Below are 17,633 nucleotides of genomic sequence, written 5' to 3' on the forward strand. Positions count from 1 at the left end.
GCCCGACCCTGATTTTCTAGCCGCCTCCTCTCATTTTTTTTTTTTTTTCATAAAAAAAGTCATGAAAAGTCATCTTCAGCACAGGGAACAAGATGTGAAGTGCGCCACCAACATTACAAGTGTGTCTTTTTTTTCTGCAGAAAAAAAAATTGATTCTCTCACATGTGCTTGTTGACAGAAATCGCAGACGATTTGATCGGTAGTATAGTATTAGTAGCCGTACATGTTTTTATTTAGTTCTTTTTAGATAATAAACAATGTTTTAAATATGATAATAAAGTACTATGAAGAAAAACAATAGGTTACGACCTACGCTTCAATTGGCAGATGTTTTAGGCCTAGCCTTTGGAAACTAGGCCTAGGCCTAGACCCCTATGGCTAGGGGCCTAGCCTAGCACTGCAGCAGTTAGCCTACGAAACCACAATGCCTATTAAAATAAATATTGTACAAACAAATCTTTTAATATGTAAAATTTAGTGTCTGTTATGACCTTTATCAAAGATTTGGCTTGGTACCAGTGCAATTTTTGAAATCTAGGCCTAAGAAGCACAGTAGGGCTTAGGCTAGGCCTAGGACAGCCAAAAAAATTTTAAAAAATTTTTAAAAATCCCCTCTCCCCACCCCTGCTAAATAAGTATATTTTTTTTTTGGCCTTATTAACCCTCTGGATACCGGATTCTTTTGTAGTGCAAACCCTTGAATACCGGATTCTTTTGCAGTGTAACAAGGTTTTTTGCTTTTTTTGAGTATACGTCGTTCTGGTGGATTTTTGGGAACTTTCTGTAAATTATACAGAAAAATGTTTCTAAAAACAAAGAAAGCTTATAGAATAAGCTTTCATTTGATGTATAATTTATATTTTTGGGAATTTTTTTTCATAATATAATATAATATATATATAATATAATAGAAATGACAGAAAAATGCTACATATAAATCGTCATCAAAAACCGAAAAAAAAATAAATTATAGCCCAAAAAAAAATAAAAACAAATATAAAACATTCCTATTCTACACAGTTATATAATTTATTTACCCAACCATCCATAACTATAAGCGCGATCTTTCCATTCAAAAGCGTCGACTACCCTCACATTTCTAGGCCTAGGCTCATCTTCATCTAGAATATCTCTGCCGCCAGAACTGCTTGAAGCCCCACCGTCATTATCGCTAACAGGCACGTCTAAGTCTCGCACATCTAAAAATTCACCTTCATCGCTGTCTGAATCAAAAATCAGGTCAATCGCTTGCTCAGCTGTGTACACATCTTGTGCGGCAATTTCGAAAAAAATTTGAAATTAATAACGATTTCAAATTGATATTTCTGAAAATATTTATATAAGCGCATGTGAGTTCTTCACAGATTTCGAAAAACAAAAGCTTCACGCATGCGATTTGAAAACCACCTATTTTTTAGTCACAAAATTTCGATCGCAGTCGAAAATGGGAATTCTCGGTTTGAGGTCAATTTCGATTACAGTCGAAGACGGTATCTAGAGGGTTAACAGATTTGTTTCGACTATATGGTCGTATGGCGCATGCATTCATAGCTTTGTAGACAAAATATTTTCCCTACCCAGGATATTTCGGTAGTGTGGACGCATCCTTATAAGAATACCAAGGACAGGTATTCCTATGTTGTACATAGAAAAAAAGAAGGAAATAGAATTAACATGCTGATGATGATTGATCAATTGCAAGCATCTCATTTGTTATATTTATTTTCTTTTTTGAACTTATGGAGGTGAAGAAATGAAATACCAACATCAATTAGGGCAAAAAAATGTTGGTCACGTTTTGGGAGAATAAAAAAATAATGGGTATGTCAGTAGGAAACTTTTTTTTTAACAACCAAACATGTGTTTACGCCTAAAAAGTAGAAAATACAGATAGTTTTGGATTTGCATCGCGTACCATCCAGCAAAATAGGCTAGGCCGTGGCCCCTAGCCTGGCCAAGGCTATTCCAGACTTAAAAAAAGTAAAAAAAGTCAATAGTCAAAAAAAAAAAAAAAAGAAGCCGTCCCTGAATTTCATATAATTTGGGTTGATTTATTCATTTTTTTGCGAACTTTGGATGGGCTTCTTTTCGAGGCTACTTTTGCAAAGTAAAAGAGGGGATGGGGGGTGACTTCTTTTCAAAATGAATGCTGTAAATTTTGGGAATTTACTACTATATAATACAATAAATAGGGCCACTGTAACATCAGTCTGTGTATCAAAGTGTATTAACCAGATTATATCATCTAAACTACTCTAAATCAATTCAAGTAGTATCAATAAGTGTATGTACTGTGCTTTTTCAAAAAGAATCCCATGCTATCCTGAAAAGAAGCCCATGGGCTTCTTTTCAAGGCTATTTTATTTAGCCAACTAAAGAGGAGGCTTCAATTCGAGATAGGTTTCTTGAGATTAGGCCCATTGGGCTTCTATTCCAGGTTTTACTGTGTAATTTAACTTGTTAAATATTGCTATTGATCCCAATTAGGACTGAAGACATAAAGACATAGTCCACTGCAAGCCAACATAATTATAGTATGATTAAATTGCAACAAAAGTAAAAATAATAAGTACATTTACATGAATTGTTCTCATTTAGAAAGGAACTATATTCTACAATGAATTTGTAATCAGGAGAAATACTTCCATCAAAGGCATAATGTACACTGGACCCTTGCCAAATTGCTTTTCAAAACATCAGTTTACTATAGTAAATATGTTCCCCTAAAGCAAATTGCCAATAAGCCTTTTACAACACAATCATTTATTGGATATAGCAGGTTCAAATAATAGAGTCATCATTGAGTTATTTTCAGGCTATTCCTAGTTTATTCATAGTTATTTAGATATTTGTTCTGTATTCTTAATTTTTATTATTCGTTTTTAATGGAAAAACTAATCGTGGCAACTCAATATCAAATATAATATAAATTTTAAGTTATGAATTATTCATTGAAAATAATTGGTTTTATTCATTTAGTACAATTGATGTACTGAAGTAAGTGAATTGCGCTATAGGGTCGTTCCATGTCAAATCACCCAAAAAAAAGACAGATTTACACCTCAACATCTCAGATTTTGACCAAAATTTATTTGTAGGTTTATTTGGGTAAGAAAGAGCGAAATTTGAATTTTTTTCAAAATCGGACCAACAGATCAAAAGTTATGGCCGATCAAAAATGGCAAAATTGCGTACTACCGCCATTTTTCAAACGCGAATAAATCAAATTGTACTGGTCCGATTTTCATGAAATAAGTAACATATTAAAAGATATTTGACAAGGATTCCAAATCTGTAATTGGAATTGCAGTACGATCAGTTTAAATTCAAATGTTCATTTGCCCTTTAGTTTGACCTTTGACATGACCTTGTGAAACATATTTTATTTTTATAATTTGATTTTTTTTTTATCTTTGAAGCGTTTCCTATAACACATATAAAAAGCTAAGATATGTTTTTTCCCATTACTTGATAATATTCAGTTGTATGCAAGTTGGTTCAAGTTGGTTTTATGTTTTCAGAAAAGGGGGCAGGGGGCTAAAGGCTTCCCCCATCGGTCTGGTCAAGGCCCTCCCCCATCGGTCTGGTCAAGCCCTTCCCCCATCGGCCAAAGCTCGACGGGCAGTCTGACCAAAAAAAAAAAAAAATGGCCTAGTGTTCCCATTCCAGCCATTTCCGGCCATCTAGAAGTCCCAATTAAAAAAAAAAATTTGGGGGGGGAAAAGGGGACCCCCTTCCATACCCACCCCTGGCTTGGGCCTTCGGCCCTCAGATAACACTGCGTACTATAGTTACACCCATAAATACTTAGGGTCCCCAGTCGGACATCTTAGCCCCCCCCCATAAATTATATCCTAGAGCCGCCACTGAGTAGGACTAAAGAGGGCTATGGAAAAATTTAAAAATCCCTTAAAAAAACTTTTAACACTTCAAATGCGAATTATCAGAGGAACCACAACTTTGTACATTTTTTAAAAGTTGGGACAGGGAAGATCCATGGAGGTTGGACGATTGATGTCTAAGATCACAAACAGTTATTCTGCAATATTCCATATCCCTTTGATAAGTGCCTCGTAATCTAAGCCATACGGAATTAATTATAGCACAAAAAAGTTGTTTTTTGGCCAAATACTTATAGATCAAGGCTGCAAAAATAAAAAGGTGTCAAGCATATATGAAAGTGTAATTATCTTTGGACAAGAGTTGTCTTATGGTTAATATTTAGCAGTGGTTTCCTAACCAAAAAAAAAAAAAAAATGGCCTAGTGTTCCCATTCCAGCCATTTCCGGCCATCTAGAAGTTCCAATTAAAAAAAAAAATCTTGTTTTGGGAAAAGGGGACCCCTTCCATACCCACCCCTGGCTTGGGCCTTCGGCCCTCAGATAACACTGCGTGCTGTAGTTACACCCATAAATACTTAGTCCCCCAGTCGGACATCTTAGCCCCCCCCCCATTAGTTATATCCTAGAGCCGCCACTGAGCTGATATAATGTCTTCCTGATGTCTTGAAATATTGTATTTTTCTACTTGATGATGAGGTAAGTGATAGTGCCTCTACAAGTGGTAGTAAAAGCTAAGATACGTTTTGTCCCAGTGTAATTTAAACAATTAGAAATACCAGGTTTGAAGAATATTGTGAGATACTACCACTGTACCAGTAGTGGTTTGCTGTAAATGGGTATTTCAAATACCAAATATACGGTCTTAAAATGAAGCAGTTTAATGTTCTGAGCATTTGACACCTTTTTCAAGAAAATCAGTTGAAAAATTAGACAGTGTGGGCCAAAAAAATGAAATTGAGGGGCAGGGGGCACAATTACCCCTCTTCGGCAATAAAATATCTGGAAAAGGTCATAACTTTTTCATCTGAAGTCATATTATGGTCTATATATATGTTTTTAGGGCCAAGGAATTGATTAGTGGTGTCAAAAATACTTAAAAAATTCAAATATAGTGGTCAAATTTTAAATTTAATGAATTTTCTTTTGCTTTATACAATTTAGAGTACATAATATGCACTGTACTATGTCAATTTTTTTTTCTTTCAGTAATCATTGTAGCAACGACTACTTAAACCCTTGATGTGTCAGTAACACTCAGAAAGACTTTACCAATACTGTAGGCCTAAGTTGAGGCGGGAATAGCAAAATTTGATCGGATTTATTTTGAAATTCTTAACATTAAACAGACTATAGAATTAGATAAGTCAGAAAAAAAAAATTATGAACATTTCATGATAAACCATTTAAGCATTTTTGCTGGTTTCTAAAGAGGTTGTCACTGGACATTGTTTAATCAAACATATCATTTTTTATTTATGTTTTTTTTACACTAGATTTAAACAGGGTGACCCTTGCCTTTTTGGACCAACTTGCATACAATTGCATATTATCAAGTAATGGGGAAAAACATATCCTAGCTTTTTATATATGTCATAAGCAAACACTTCAAAGATTTAAAAAAAATAAAATTAGAAAAATAAATATGTTCCACAAGGTCAAATCAGGGGTCAAAGTAGAGGTCAAAGGTTATCCAGTATTAACATATTAGGTCATATTGCAATTCTGATAACATATTTGGAATCCTCAGAGCATCTCCTTTTCAATGATATTTACTATTTCAAAATCGGCCTAGTAGTTTTCATGTTATGGCTGTTCGAAAATGGGCAGCTTCAGTCATTTTCATGGCTTTTTGCGGTTTTCCTTAATTTTTGACGGCTCGTAACTTTTGATCCCACAAGCGGATTTTCGTAATATTTTAAATTTAAGCTTTTCTCAGGCCAATAATCATTTTTCCCAATTTTCATTAAAATCTGAGTCGGTGGGGTGTTCACCATTGGGTGTTCTGACACAGAATGAACCTATAAAGAGAACAGTAGCCAACCTGGATGATCTTGGTTGTTCTAGCAACATACTGTTTGTATTTCATCTATCTGCTGTGTATCCACTATACTGAAAAAAGAAAAAGAAAGAAAAAAGCATATTTTAAATGTACTTTTTATATGGTACAGTACCTTGAATAGCAAATTTTATTAAAGATTTTACTAGTGTTGTGAGTACAGACTCCCCCTTCCCAAAGTAGAATTTGTTGAAGATATAGCTCTTAGATGCTCATACATGCCATTTTGACCTTAGAAGAAAGTTACCCTTGCTGTATAGAATTACACACTACAGGCAACAGAGCGCCACCATGCTATCGCGCTAGGCCAGCTAGTCCTGAAACATCAAGCGAGCGACTGTGCAAGAGGCAAAAAGTTGGCGTGTTATGATTTCTTTACGGTTTACTGTGATAGTTTTTCCAATTTGATTAATTAAATCACTACAATTTGTTGGGCAGTATATAGGTCTAGTCAGCAAAACAGAATGCAAAATTATTAACGTTAGAAATCTATAGGCCCAAGCCTAACAGGAGATATTGTTTTCATCTTGTTCTCTCACGCGCCGCATAACACGCACTTGCGTGCTGCCCGTTGCGAACCCTTGATCTAGTGTCATGTAACTCAACAGATGGCTGTGCATCTGAAATTCTTATTAAATTCTGGTGTTCACAAGGTAGACTGAACTAGCATGAATTTACATTGTACGCACAGCAAGCCTAAGTGACTACGCTTTAGAGTGGACAATATTGCAGAATATCATAAGACCTACAGTGATGATTGATTTAATGTAAAGATTTAAGGTTCATTTTTAAAATCTTTTGTATCAAACGATAAAATAAATAGTGAGGTTTCTAGGAGATATGTTTTTCAGTCGTTAGGTACGTCTCGAAATCTGCAGTCTCTTGGCCTAATCAGGAATACTGACATGTAGTATCCAAAATCCTCATATGCTTGCTTAGGCTTCTATGGTGCACTGTAGGCAATTGAGTATGGCTGGAATTGTATGGTAAATATTATAATCACAATACTAATTTAGAGAACATAATAAGAAAATGAGAAAATTTATGCTTATTATAGTCTATTGATTAATAGAATTGTACAATGTACCGTTTGCTATTAACAATGAAATGTTGAAAGGGAAGGAGTATTGATTATGTGAAAGTACAAAAGAAAAAATGACCCATGACCTGGTAATACTTAAGGTTAATTAGCCTTCCCATGGATATTGTTGTTGATATTTTGAGTATCAAATTTAATTTGTGATTTCTACTATATAATAGTACCTCTTTGTGAATGTCAATCTGTCTCACAATTAGCTAGTACAAGAAATTGTTATTTAGATGAAGATTAGGTAATTATTAAATATTGTCATTTCCTTATAATAATTAATAATTATGAGAAGTTTAAAAAAAATTTATTCATTGTATTTAAAGTTCAAGCAAATAATATTCCAAATAAGGCGAGACATTTTTTATACCTTCTTTCGTGGACTTATTAATATTTATTAAGATTGTCAGATTAGGGCGGAAAATAAATTAAAATAAAACGTTGGTTTTCATTTAGCAAAGAGTTTTACCGAAAACATCCTGAGGAAGGAGAAATAAAATTAACATTTCATTGGTTAATGTAAACGGTGTAGTAATTGGGATGGTTAAATGCTTTAAATTTATATAATTAGGAAGAAATACACACAAAATAAAGTAAACTTAAGTAAAACAAAGTACAAGTATAAATAAAGTAAACTTGTATTTTTTTTCTGAAATTTCCATTTTTTTGTGGCGGCGGCTGCGCTAATTGGCCAAAAATCTGTTTTATTTTTATTTTAAATCTTCATTATTGGCGGGCAGCGGGGTTCGCTAAACAAGGTATTAAAAAAGTCTCCCCTAATGTTATTTTCCCACAGTAAAGAAATAAAATCAGTTAATTATATTTTACTGTTTTGCTTTTAAATGGAAAGGCCTAGTACCTGATAGCCTGGGTTCCAGGCCCTGATTTTGGGTTACTCATTCTTATTGCACGTAGTGCGTGCCATAGCTAATTTAATTGGCGTCCCATACTCAATTTTTTTTTTGGATAAGGGCCTGGGCAAACGCTGCCTAATCATTCATGCATACGATTTACCACATCAAATTCGATGTGGGATATCGTATGCATGACTGATTGTGTAAATCACGTGATTGGCTTACTTCGTCCATATTAATTAATGCGGATGTCTCGACTTGGACTAAGCTAGACCATCTTCCTTCTATGGGGTGCCATACGCAGCAAAAGTCCATGTTAAAATCAAAATGTAATTGCAAAATTCAATGTCTAATTTATCAAAACGTAGGTGTAAATTTCTCAAAATGTAGATCTAGTTTCCCAAAATGAAGTTCTAATTTTCAAAACATAGTTAAAATTTTCCAAAATGTAGTTCTAATTTCTTTAAAATGTAATTCAAATTCAAAACGTAGGTCTGACTTGATCAAACGCCCTCTCCAAATTCTTTTCCAAAACGTAAATCAAAAACCAGCCTGGTTTGAAATGCATTTTACAACAACATGGACTTTTGCTGCGTATGGCACTAGACTTGCGAAATGTAAATAAAAACTAATCAGCCAAGCATGACGTGTGCTTGTTCTATTAATGATGGGGGAATCAATTTTCGCTGCAGTCCATTGCCGTGAACAACGCTTCCCAGTGCGTCTGCTAATTTTTTATGGTCAGAGTACCGCGATCACGAGCTCTATGCTAGGCATTATAACCTATGCCATCCTTCTGCATTAGTGAGTTCGTATTTGTATGCTATCTAGCTTAAGCTTAATTGTTTTTGCCATTGCCCACACTAGTCTTCTAAGGACGTCTATTCTAAGTATATTAGGACCGTTTTATTAGGGAGTTTCGTGGCTCCGAAAATGTGAAAATTGTGATCGGTTGAAATTGTTTAATTTCGTCCTCCCATTATCCAAATACGGAATATGTCATGAATGTCATTCTTTTGGCATCCTGGTACCTGCATTCAGTGTTTTACAAGTCACTTATTCCGTCTCTAAATTAACTTTCTACATGTAGTTGGTGGCGCTGTCCAGAATGAGAATAATAATAAAAAATAAGACTTGTGGCAAGTCTTAGTACCTGATAATAGTACAACCATTCAGTTAACAATATCAGCACAATAGCTAAAAACACAACAAATGTGAAAAAGTAAATATTTTATAATATAAAAACCATTTCTTTCTAATAGTTTTTAATCTGTATCTGCAGCATTTGTGACAAAATAAGGAAATTATTGGTGTGTAATAATTAGTGCAAATGTGCAACATGTAACATGTATTGTCTAGATTTGCTTGATCTTTCTTTGTCTCCCACCTTGACCCACTTAAAATGAGCTATTAGGCAACCATGGAGGTATAAAACCTAGTCAGTCAGTGCATTGCTATCAGACTATATTTGAGTAGTGATCATGTTAAGTACTGTAGATATTTAAATCAGTTGAGGATTTTCTGTGTGAATAGTTCAACATAATAATCAAAAAATAATATTTACATAGAAATAAAAAGGTTTCCACAGCTTTATTACGGAGCATAAACTTATAATGCAACCAAGCCCACAAGAGAGCAGCAGAGCTGAGGGGATTTAACAATTTGCTAGTAATCATGGCATACATGCTGAACCATGAAGATTTTGGTAACCATGGTTCCAATCAAGCTGCTCTACCTATGAAATTCAGGTTGTTTATTTGTTACCGCCACCAAAGGAGGTTTTCACTACTGTTTGTCTGTTTTTCTGTCTGTCTATTAGAAATATTACGCAAAAAACTACATAATGGATCGTAAAATTAAGTGGAATGGTACATACTGTAATAATCAAAGAAAGCAATTGGAAAGAAAAGGTCCAAGCTCAAAGTCATGGAAATTTCTTTTATTTATTTTTTTTTTAACCCAGAACATAAAAGAAAATAATGGGGTCGCCCACCATACACGGCCTGCATATTGTTCTGTATTCAGGCACAGGGGCGGGAAATAATGGAATCACCCATCATACATGGCCTGTATTCAGGCACAAGGGCGGAGGTATGCACTTTATGAGTGACTGCTCAGTTTAAACAGTGTTTTTCAGAGAGTAGTCTATCCAGCCGATAGGAAGTACAATACAAAGAAATAAGGGGTAGATATGGGGTTGTGTGCACCATCTGGGGTCTAGTGCACTGACTTCGGGAAGAGATGTTTTATGTGTACAGCATGACCAATTCATGTTGTAGAAATGCAGTACACCGAGGTGTGACATCGAGTCCCTAGGCTGAGATAATTTTCCCACCAGTTTCTCCACCTTTGTGAATGATGAATAAATCTTGTTTTCTAGTTCTCTTCTCATTCAATATTTTTGTTATATTTTGTAAAAAGGGAAAAGTTCAGAATAAATGATTTTATGTAAAATGAAACCATAATACTTTTATCAAATCAGGCTGTGTACGATATTTAAACTTCCGGGACACAATATTGTGGTGAAAAAAACTAACATGTATAGTAGTTACAGATTTTTTTTTTTTTTTTTCATATTTTTAATTAAGAAATATCCTGATGATGGTCAGTGCAATCTCACCAAAGTGTCCAGGGCAATACAGTATACAATTAGGCTTCTTCTGACAATCATGTTTTAATAATGGTGTACCAGAAGATTAATTTCGCTCACCATTCAAATCTCAAGAAGTATTTTAATTAATTTCTGGATTATTTAATCATTTTAGTTCTTTGCGTTTTGCTTTTGAATTTCTTTTTCAATGGGCATTGTGTTTATTTTTTTGCATTTTTCAGACTGAAGATACGTTAGAAAAGAAAGGATCACATAAAAGGTCGTCATCCTGGGGCAGTGCTGAGTTAAAAGAAGTATGATTTTTGTGCTTATGTTTTTTTTTTGTTTTTTTTTTTTTAATCATTTTGATGTTTTTTATTTAAATATTCTGTTAGAATTTTATGATCTTATTTACCTCTGCTGTTACAAAATAAGTGTTACAGTGGTGAAGTAAAATATATTTTGATTATGTTTACCAATAAAAGAGTTCATTTCGAAAAAATTTATGGACATAATAGAGAAGAAAAATTAAAGAGCAGTGGTGGATTCAAGAGGTGGCCCAGCATGCCATATCCCCCCCCCCCTTTCCCCATACTAAACTTTTTCAAAATAAAAAAAAAATTGAGAAAAAAAGAAAATTGCATTCCAAGTCTCTTTTTATTTTTTATTTATTTATTTATTTTTTTTGTTTATTCATTCTGAAGTAATTATAAGTAAAAACATTCAAGGATAAAAACATAGAGAAGTACAAAAAGCAACTTATTTCCACTGTGGTCCCTAAATGAGAATACAAAATTACAGAATAAAAATAGAACAATAAGGAAACAATACAATAAATAATTATACATTTTCAAAACATCAGTCAGATTCAACCAAATTAACATCAAGACTTTAAACTATATATTGTTTTGAAGTTCAGAAAAATAGTGGTTCTTAATGATTTTTTTGAATGTGTATAAGGATTGTGCATTTTGAACATTATAAGGTAATTTATTCCATCTTATCTTTTTCATGAAGAATACAAATGTTTATAAATCTATCATGAGAAAACATGGTGATAGGCATTACTGCCCACCTACTGTAGAGGTGTTATAATCAGATGTCTAGACCCTCTGTCTATGAATGTTCCTCCCCTCTATTTCAAATATCTGGATCCTCCACAACTGTATGATTATTTGCAGCTACATTGATCTTTTTCCTGCTACTTAGTTCTACTTCAACTAGCAAGTGGTAGCCTCCTTGGTTGGCAGCATTAATAATGTAGCATTTGATGCATACTATTTCAAGTAATAATTTAACAATTTTTTAGAATTAATATGTTGGTTTTATATGCATCTACAAATTCCCAAGCAAATCCCTCTGGTTCTACTCATTTTTTTTTGTCATTAAACTGAATTATTCTGGAACACATATTTAGTTCCCCAGCGAACGTAATCATTTGTTTGTGCATGTTGTACCATGCAACATTGGTAAATTACCTTGTCCAAAGACATATAAACTGCATAGGATTTTAAACACTGACCTCAAAATCAAAATCCGGAACCACATCCACTGTGTCAACTTGCAATGAAACTATTAAATAATTAAAAGAGAGTCTAATTGGAGGATGGTGTATATGATATAATTAAATCAGGTCTTAGGTTGCGTCTGTTAAATAAATCGTAGCTTCCTATTCAGTATACGATATTATTATTATTGACGTGTTCAGCCGTATGTAAAGTTGTTTGAATTTAACCTAGCAGGCTTTAGTTTATCTAGTGTATTTCATGGTTGATAGCAATAATCCATCACCAGGTCTCAAAAGTCTTCAACATGTCCAATCGCACTTAGTGGCATAAGTTCAGTACATCACATGTTAAATTTAAACAGATCATTTCGTATGCATCGAGCTGTTCAATTCTAGTTTCGAAACTAGCATTTCTGATGCCATTTGGAATACAATGAGAATGTCTATACTAAGGCACTGTTATTGCAGTCAGAAAAACATTTCTGTCATGATCATCCCTGCCGTGTGGTTATTCATTGACATTGACATGGTTTCCTATACCACTGTCTACATTGAACAGATCTTGATATGAAGTGTGACAAATTCCCCTTCTAAATTTTCAGGGTCAAAGGATGTGATCGCAAACCAGATTTTTCTCCAGAGGAAAAAAATGTTTTTTGTAGAGCACATGATTTAAGAAACATGAAAGTCTTGTTTATTGTGAAATGTTAATGTAACGAAAGATATGTACTGATGAAATTTTCTAAGAAACAAAGGTATAGAAACCTTTTTTTATATTAAATGATTTCGTTTTTTTTAAAGAGTTTGATAAAATAAAAGCTCAAAACTATGTATTCTTATTGTCAGCTAGTCTGTAAAACGTTTGCAGAGGAAAACACATTGTCTCGGTTCCTTCAAAATATTAATTCTGTTCAACTTAATTAGTAATTGAGTTATTATATTTTTTTTAATGAATTTAAAATCAACATTTTACTATCTTTGTAGAAATTAAAGCAACAGAGAAGAAAAGGCAGTCGAAACAGTCCCAGCTCTAATAGCCGTGCCTCACCTGTTCCAGCGAATCATTCCGCTGGCCATAGTTCCAGTTCCCAAAGTCAAAGCCGATCCATTGCAATACCAGTTCCGCGAAGCCAAGGAGTCCGAATCCGTGGAAGTAGCAGTGTTGAGGGTTTAAATCAGGAAATAGAAAAACTAGTATTGAATGGAGTAGAAGATGATATTGGAAAAGTATGTTTTCAAATTTTTTTCATGACATTCAATATTTACATCATTGTTTTTTTCTTATCAGTGAAGTTGCCAACTGATAAGCCACATGGTTAAAGGGAGTGGGGGGCTAAGGTAAAAAATTGCCTGAAAATGGCACTGTCTGAAATCCTGTAGAATTTGCAATGATTCCCTGATGGCTAGGCCAGGTTTCCCTGGTACCTCCCCAGCATCCTCACTAGCTGGTTCCATCCCTGCTTTCTATTGCTATGGTATCCTATTGTTCTGTTTATAATCTTATTAGTGTTTGTGGTGTGAAAGATAACAAGTGATGGAGCTGATTGATTGTTTTTATTGTCACTGTAAGTGATAGTGTTGTTTTGGTTGATGATCTACCTCATAAATATTAATTAGATCAATAACAACATTTCATTAGTGTATTCCACTCTGTAGTGGAGTGGTTGTTTCTGTGTGCGCCAAATTTACCCCTGGCTACGAGACCTGTATCCAAACTGTGTAGTTTTCTCAGTGCAGATTAAAAGGCTAATGTAGATGGATGGTTTGCTGTCCTTCTGTGCAGTAGGTGGTGACTACCTCCCTCTGCTTCACGTCGGAATGTACTGTAGTGCCAATCATCCAATACCTCAGGATGTAAAATTCACTACTTCAACCTCAAACCATGTTGTATAGTACTGTGTACAATTCACTTTACAATTGAGTAGGCCATGACATGAAATTATAATAAATTATTAACTTAATTAACACCGTGATAATGAAGATGCTAAAGGTTACTTTTAACTTGAATCTTCCATTCATCCTCTTCGTTCCCAAAATGCTTGGGACTTCTTCTAGGTTTTCTAAAATCCGATTAAAATATAGAATTACTTAATAGCATCCCTTGTTTTAAAGTCTTCATCATCTGAATTGTTGAGGAATGGGAACTTCTGCCAAAGATGAGCACTTGCTAGCTCAAGTCTCTATGCTAGCTTTCATCAATCTGTCATTTTGTTGTCAAGAATTTGTTACTATGTGGAGAATTCATGGTTACTTTATATCCACCTCCACCATTAAAATATTCCAAATGTAATGTAAACAGTTAGTACAATGGTGGGCCTATGCTTACAATTCACTTTAGTGTGCAAAGTAAAGCATGAAAATAAGCCTAGAGCATAAATAGTACCAAGGGTTAGAGCCTTGTTTACTGTATGAAAAAATATTTGCTAAAGAAAATACTAATTTTCAATTGGAAATCATACAAAGTAAGCAATTAATTTTTCTTTTTTTTAAGGTTTTCTACTTCTTTTGTCATTCACAATGAAAAAAAAGCATACTTTTACCGTTTTAAAAGAGGAAGTTTTTAATAAAGTAAGGGGATTGCATGTTCATTGGTACTTTTAGTAGTGGCTTATTTATTACTTACAGGTTTACTGAGAGCTTGGCTTAGGTACTGAAAGATGTACATCAATATAATTATGATACTGTATCTGTTTTAGCATGTTGAATTTCCTCATTAGCGTTAACAAAGAGGTCTAAAATATTGTATATCACCAGCCCTTTAGTTATAATATTCGTCTCTTGTCAATCGCAAAGAGATCGAACTTTGTTATATAAACCAAAATCCATCAACAATGCTGTTTAATACTCTGTCACAAAATGAGTCACAGGTATGCATTACTTGAAATAAATCGTACACATGTGGATAAATTACACTGGTTTACAATCACAGGAGTTAAACATTACATTACTAGTACTGATCAAATCAACTGCCATCTCTTTAGACGTCTGTAAATGACTTATTTGTTTTCTCAAAGAGCCTGTCAAATCCACTGCCAATATCCTCTTAAATAACTATTAAATTATTTTCATTTATTATTTCAGAGTGCATTGGCAAGATAACCTGCATGAGATATCAAACAGAATTAAATTAAAATAAAGATTTATGTATTTATGTGTTAAAATACAGGTCTCCCTTCAATTATTTCACTTCAGCCTTGTACCTATCTTTCATCTCTATGAGTTTCTAAAGGGCATAAAAACCTCTGTCCCTTAAGTGGTCTTTAACAAAGGGTGGCCTGTGCCTTGAACGATGCATATTAAAAGGCTAAAGGGGAAAAATGTTGTATAATCTCCTTACTTACGTTTTTTGGCCTACCTCATTTGATTTCATAAGTTAAATTAAATTTAACCAGAAGATTAAGCAAAAATCTAAAAAAAAAAAAATTCTTTTTGTAGGCAGTGAAGCCATGTGTGCCTTGATCTGTGTATGGTCGGTGCTCATTTTTTGAAAGAAAAATGGGTCTTGTTCTTCCTTTCAAAAAGAAAAAAATTAATAATGTACATTCGTGCATATAAGACAAGGTTTAAAAAAGCAAATTACGATCGCAAAACAGGGCTTGGTCTTATGCCTGCAACACCAAGAAATTTTAAATCATGTTCGTCTTATACTGAAATGAAGTTTCTAACTAATAGTATGAATGAACGCCATTTTTTAATGTGGGCAAATAAGATTTTAATGAACATAAAGCCTGTCAAATGGTATTATTTGCACTACATTTGGCTCCGTTTTTTGCCAGCTAGATGCAGTATCAAGACCACCAAGAGCAGAAAAAATTTGGAATTCCGACGATGATGCGGGACGGGGGGTGGGGATCGTCTTATATGCCCAACATACAAAATTTGTCCAAAAATCTTCTCAAACTTGGGGGTCATCTTCCACGCGGTCGCAAGAATATACGGTATGATGTGTGAGCAGTGTAGGCCTATATAAGATAATAATAAATTTAATTAAATGACTGTAGTTACTAAGACAATTTGTCTCTATATTATAAATAGATGTTTGAGTAGTGAACAGGGTGTGTTTAGTGTATGTGAAAGCATCTGTTTGATTAATTGATATGTTGCTTCTTTAGAACCATTTTTGTCTCAACTGATAAGTGTTCCACTGACCTTCAAAATTTTCAGTATAGTTATCATGCTTCACAATTACTCATGGATTTCAACAGTATTTTGCTATATATATAGTATGTGTGTGTTAGTATTTCACTGGGTATATTTGTATGGTATGTTTAAAAGTACTCATTTTAAAGGTTTCTATGTATTCTACGTGGTTCGAGTCATGTGTATTTACAAGGCGTATGTGTACTTAACAAGGTGTGATTGTATAATGTTTTATAGAGTATGTGTATTTAAAGTGTATATTACAATGTATGTACTGTATTTTATTTACAAAATGTGCATGCTTTTTAATTTTTCAATAAGATAATTTGATTTGGTCTTCCCCACAGCCTCAGGTTCCCACCCCAGATGGCCACCGTGCCCCTTTTCCAGGAATACGGGGCAAAAAGATGTGTGATAGTGACACACAGACACATAATTATAGCAACGAGGAGAGCAGCGATGGCAGCCGATCGGCTAGTCGCAGTCACTCGGAATCACCACCATTTCAACTTGACGGGTCACAGCCATCTAGCAGAGCTAGTTCCTCTGGCCCAGTTGAACAGAAGAATGAGAAAGGTTTGTTATATTGGCTGGCATTTGTTGTCAATTTTGCAAGTACTACACAAGATCAACTACTAATATATGTTATGCTATCAAGGGTGGTGCCAGGATTTGCCCGACGGGGGTTTCCGATATCTCCTACGAAAGTGAAGCGTATAGTATGTAAATTTAGGGGTTTCAAAGAGTTATTTAGTCGATTTTAGAGCCTTCTAATGTGTAGAAAATACTGTACATATACATTTTTTTCTCCCTGATGAATTGTGGTCTTTCTCTCTGGCTCTCCCAATGTATTATACTGTATTAGTTTCTCTCTGCGGAACTTTTTCAAAATAATGGAAATATTATCCTACTGTACTGCACCTCATCCACATATTCTGACTTCTTCGACCGCATCGTCATCTTTTTTTTGGGAGAGTATTGATAGCCAAAAACACCTCAGAGTTTATTTCCGGGCATCCAGAAAAGAAAAATTTTCCCCCTAAATAGTGTTGTATCGTCCCCCCTCCTCCTTTCAGATCTCTGGGTCCACTCTTGAATGCACATTGCTACTTGCATTTGTTTGCCTCTGACCAACATGCTAGGCCTTGTTAGCATTATGAGTGCAACCGCATTTGCTGGTTGTATACTTATCTTTAAAACTATAATGTAATATTTGTATTATTAGTTGGGCGCCCCTTTAAGCCAGCGTTGCTGTTAGGGATACCTTTGTGAAATATTGTTGAATTATAAATAAATCATGAATTGGATAAAAGGTCATTGCATAAAGCTCTGTCTACCTTATCATCAAGTGTTATTTGAATTTTTTTTTTCATGGAAGGGCATGATGATGGCATAGGTAAAATCCATTGGCTTAATTATATCACACTAATATAAGGGCAAATCACTGTTTCGTACATTAAACTTAATAGTGTTGACCAAGAATTTAAGAAAAAATAAATAAACTGTGTGTAGAACAAAGAAAATTCTTGCTATCATGGTATGTCCTATAAAAGTACA

General features: G+C 34.3%; 1 protein-coding gene across 1 annotated transcript in view; it reads left to right on the forward strand.

Annotated features, from left to right (window-relative positions):
- LOC117110470 (protein FAM117B-like) overlaps positions 1-17,633 on the forward strand; it is a 63,617-nt gene that overhangs the window by 37,159 nt on the left and 8,825 nt on the right. The window contains exons 3-5 of the mRNA XM_033253183.1: positions 10,672-10,743; positions 12,921-13,163; positions 16,424-16,652. Of these exons, the coding sequence (XP_033109074.1) occupies positions 10,672-10,743; positions 12,921-13,163; positions 16,424-16,652 (544 nt within the window). The remainder of the gene's footprint in view (positions 1-10,671; positions 10,744-12,920; positions 13,164-16,423; positions 16,653-17,633) is intronic.

Source organism: Anneissia japonica, unplaced genomic scaffold, assembly GCF_011630105.1.
Source record: "Anneissia japonica isolate Jap-2015-1 unplaced genomic scaffold, ASM1163010v1 scaffold3040_len1308831_cov196, whole genome shotgun sequence".
Taxonomy (NCBI): Eukaryota; Metazoa; Echinodermata; class Crinoidea; order Comatulida; family Comatulidae; genus Anneissia; species Anneissia japonica.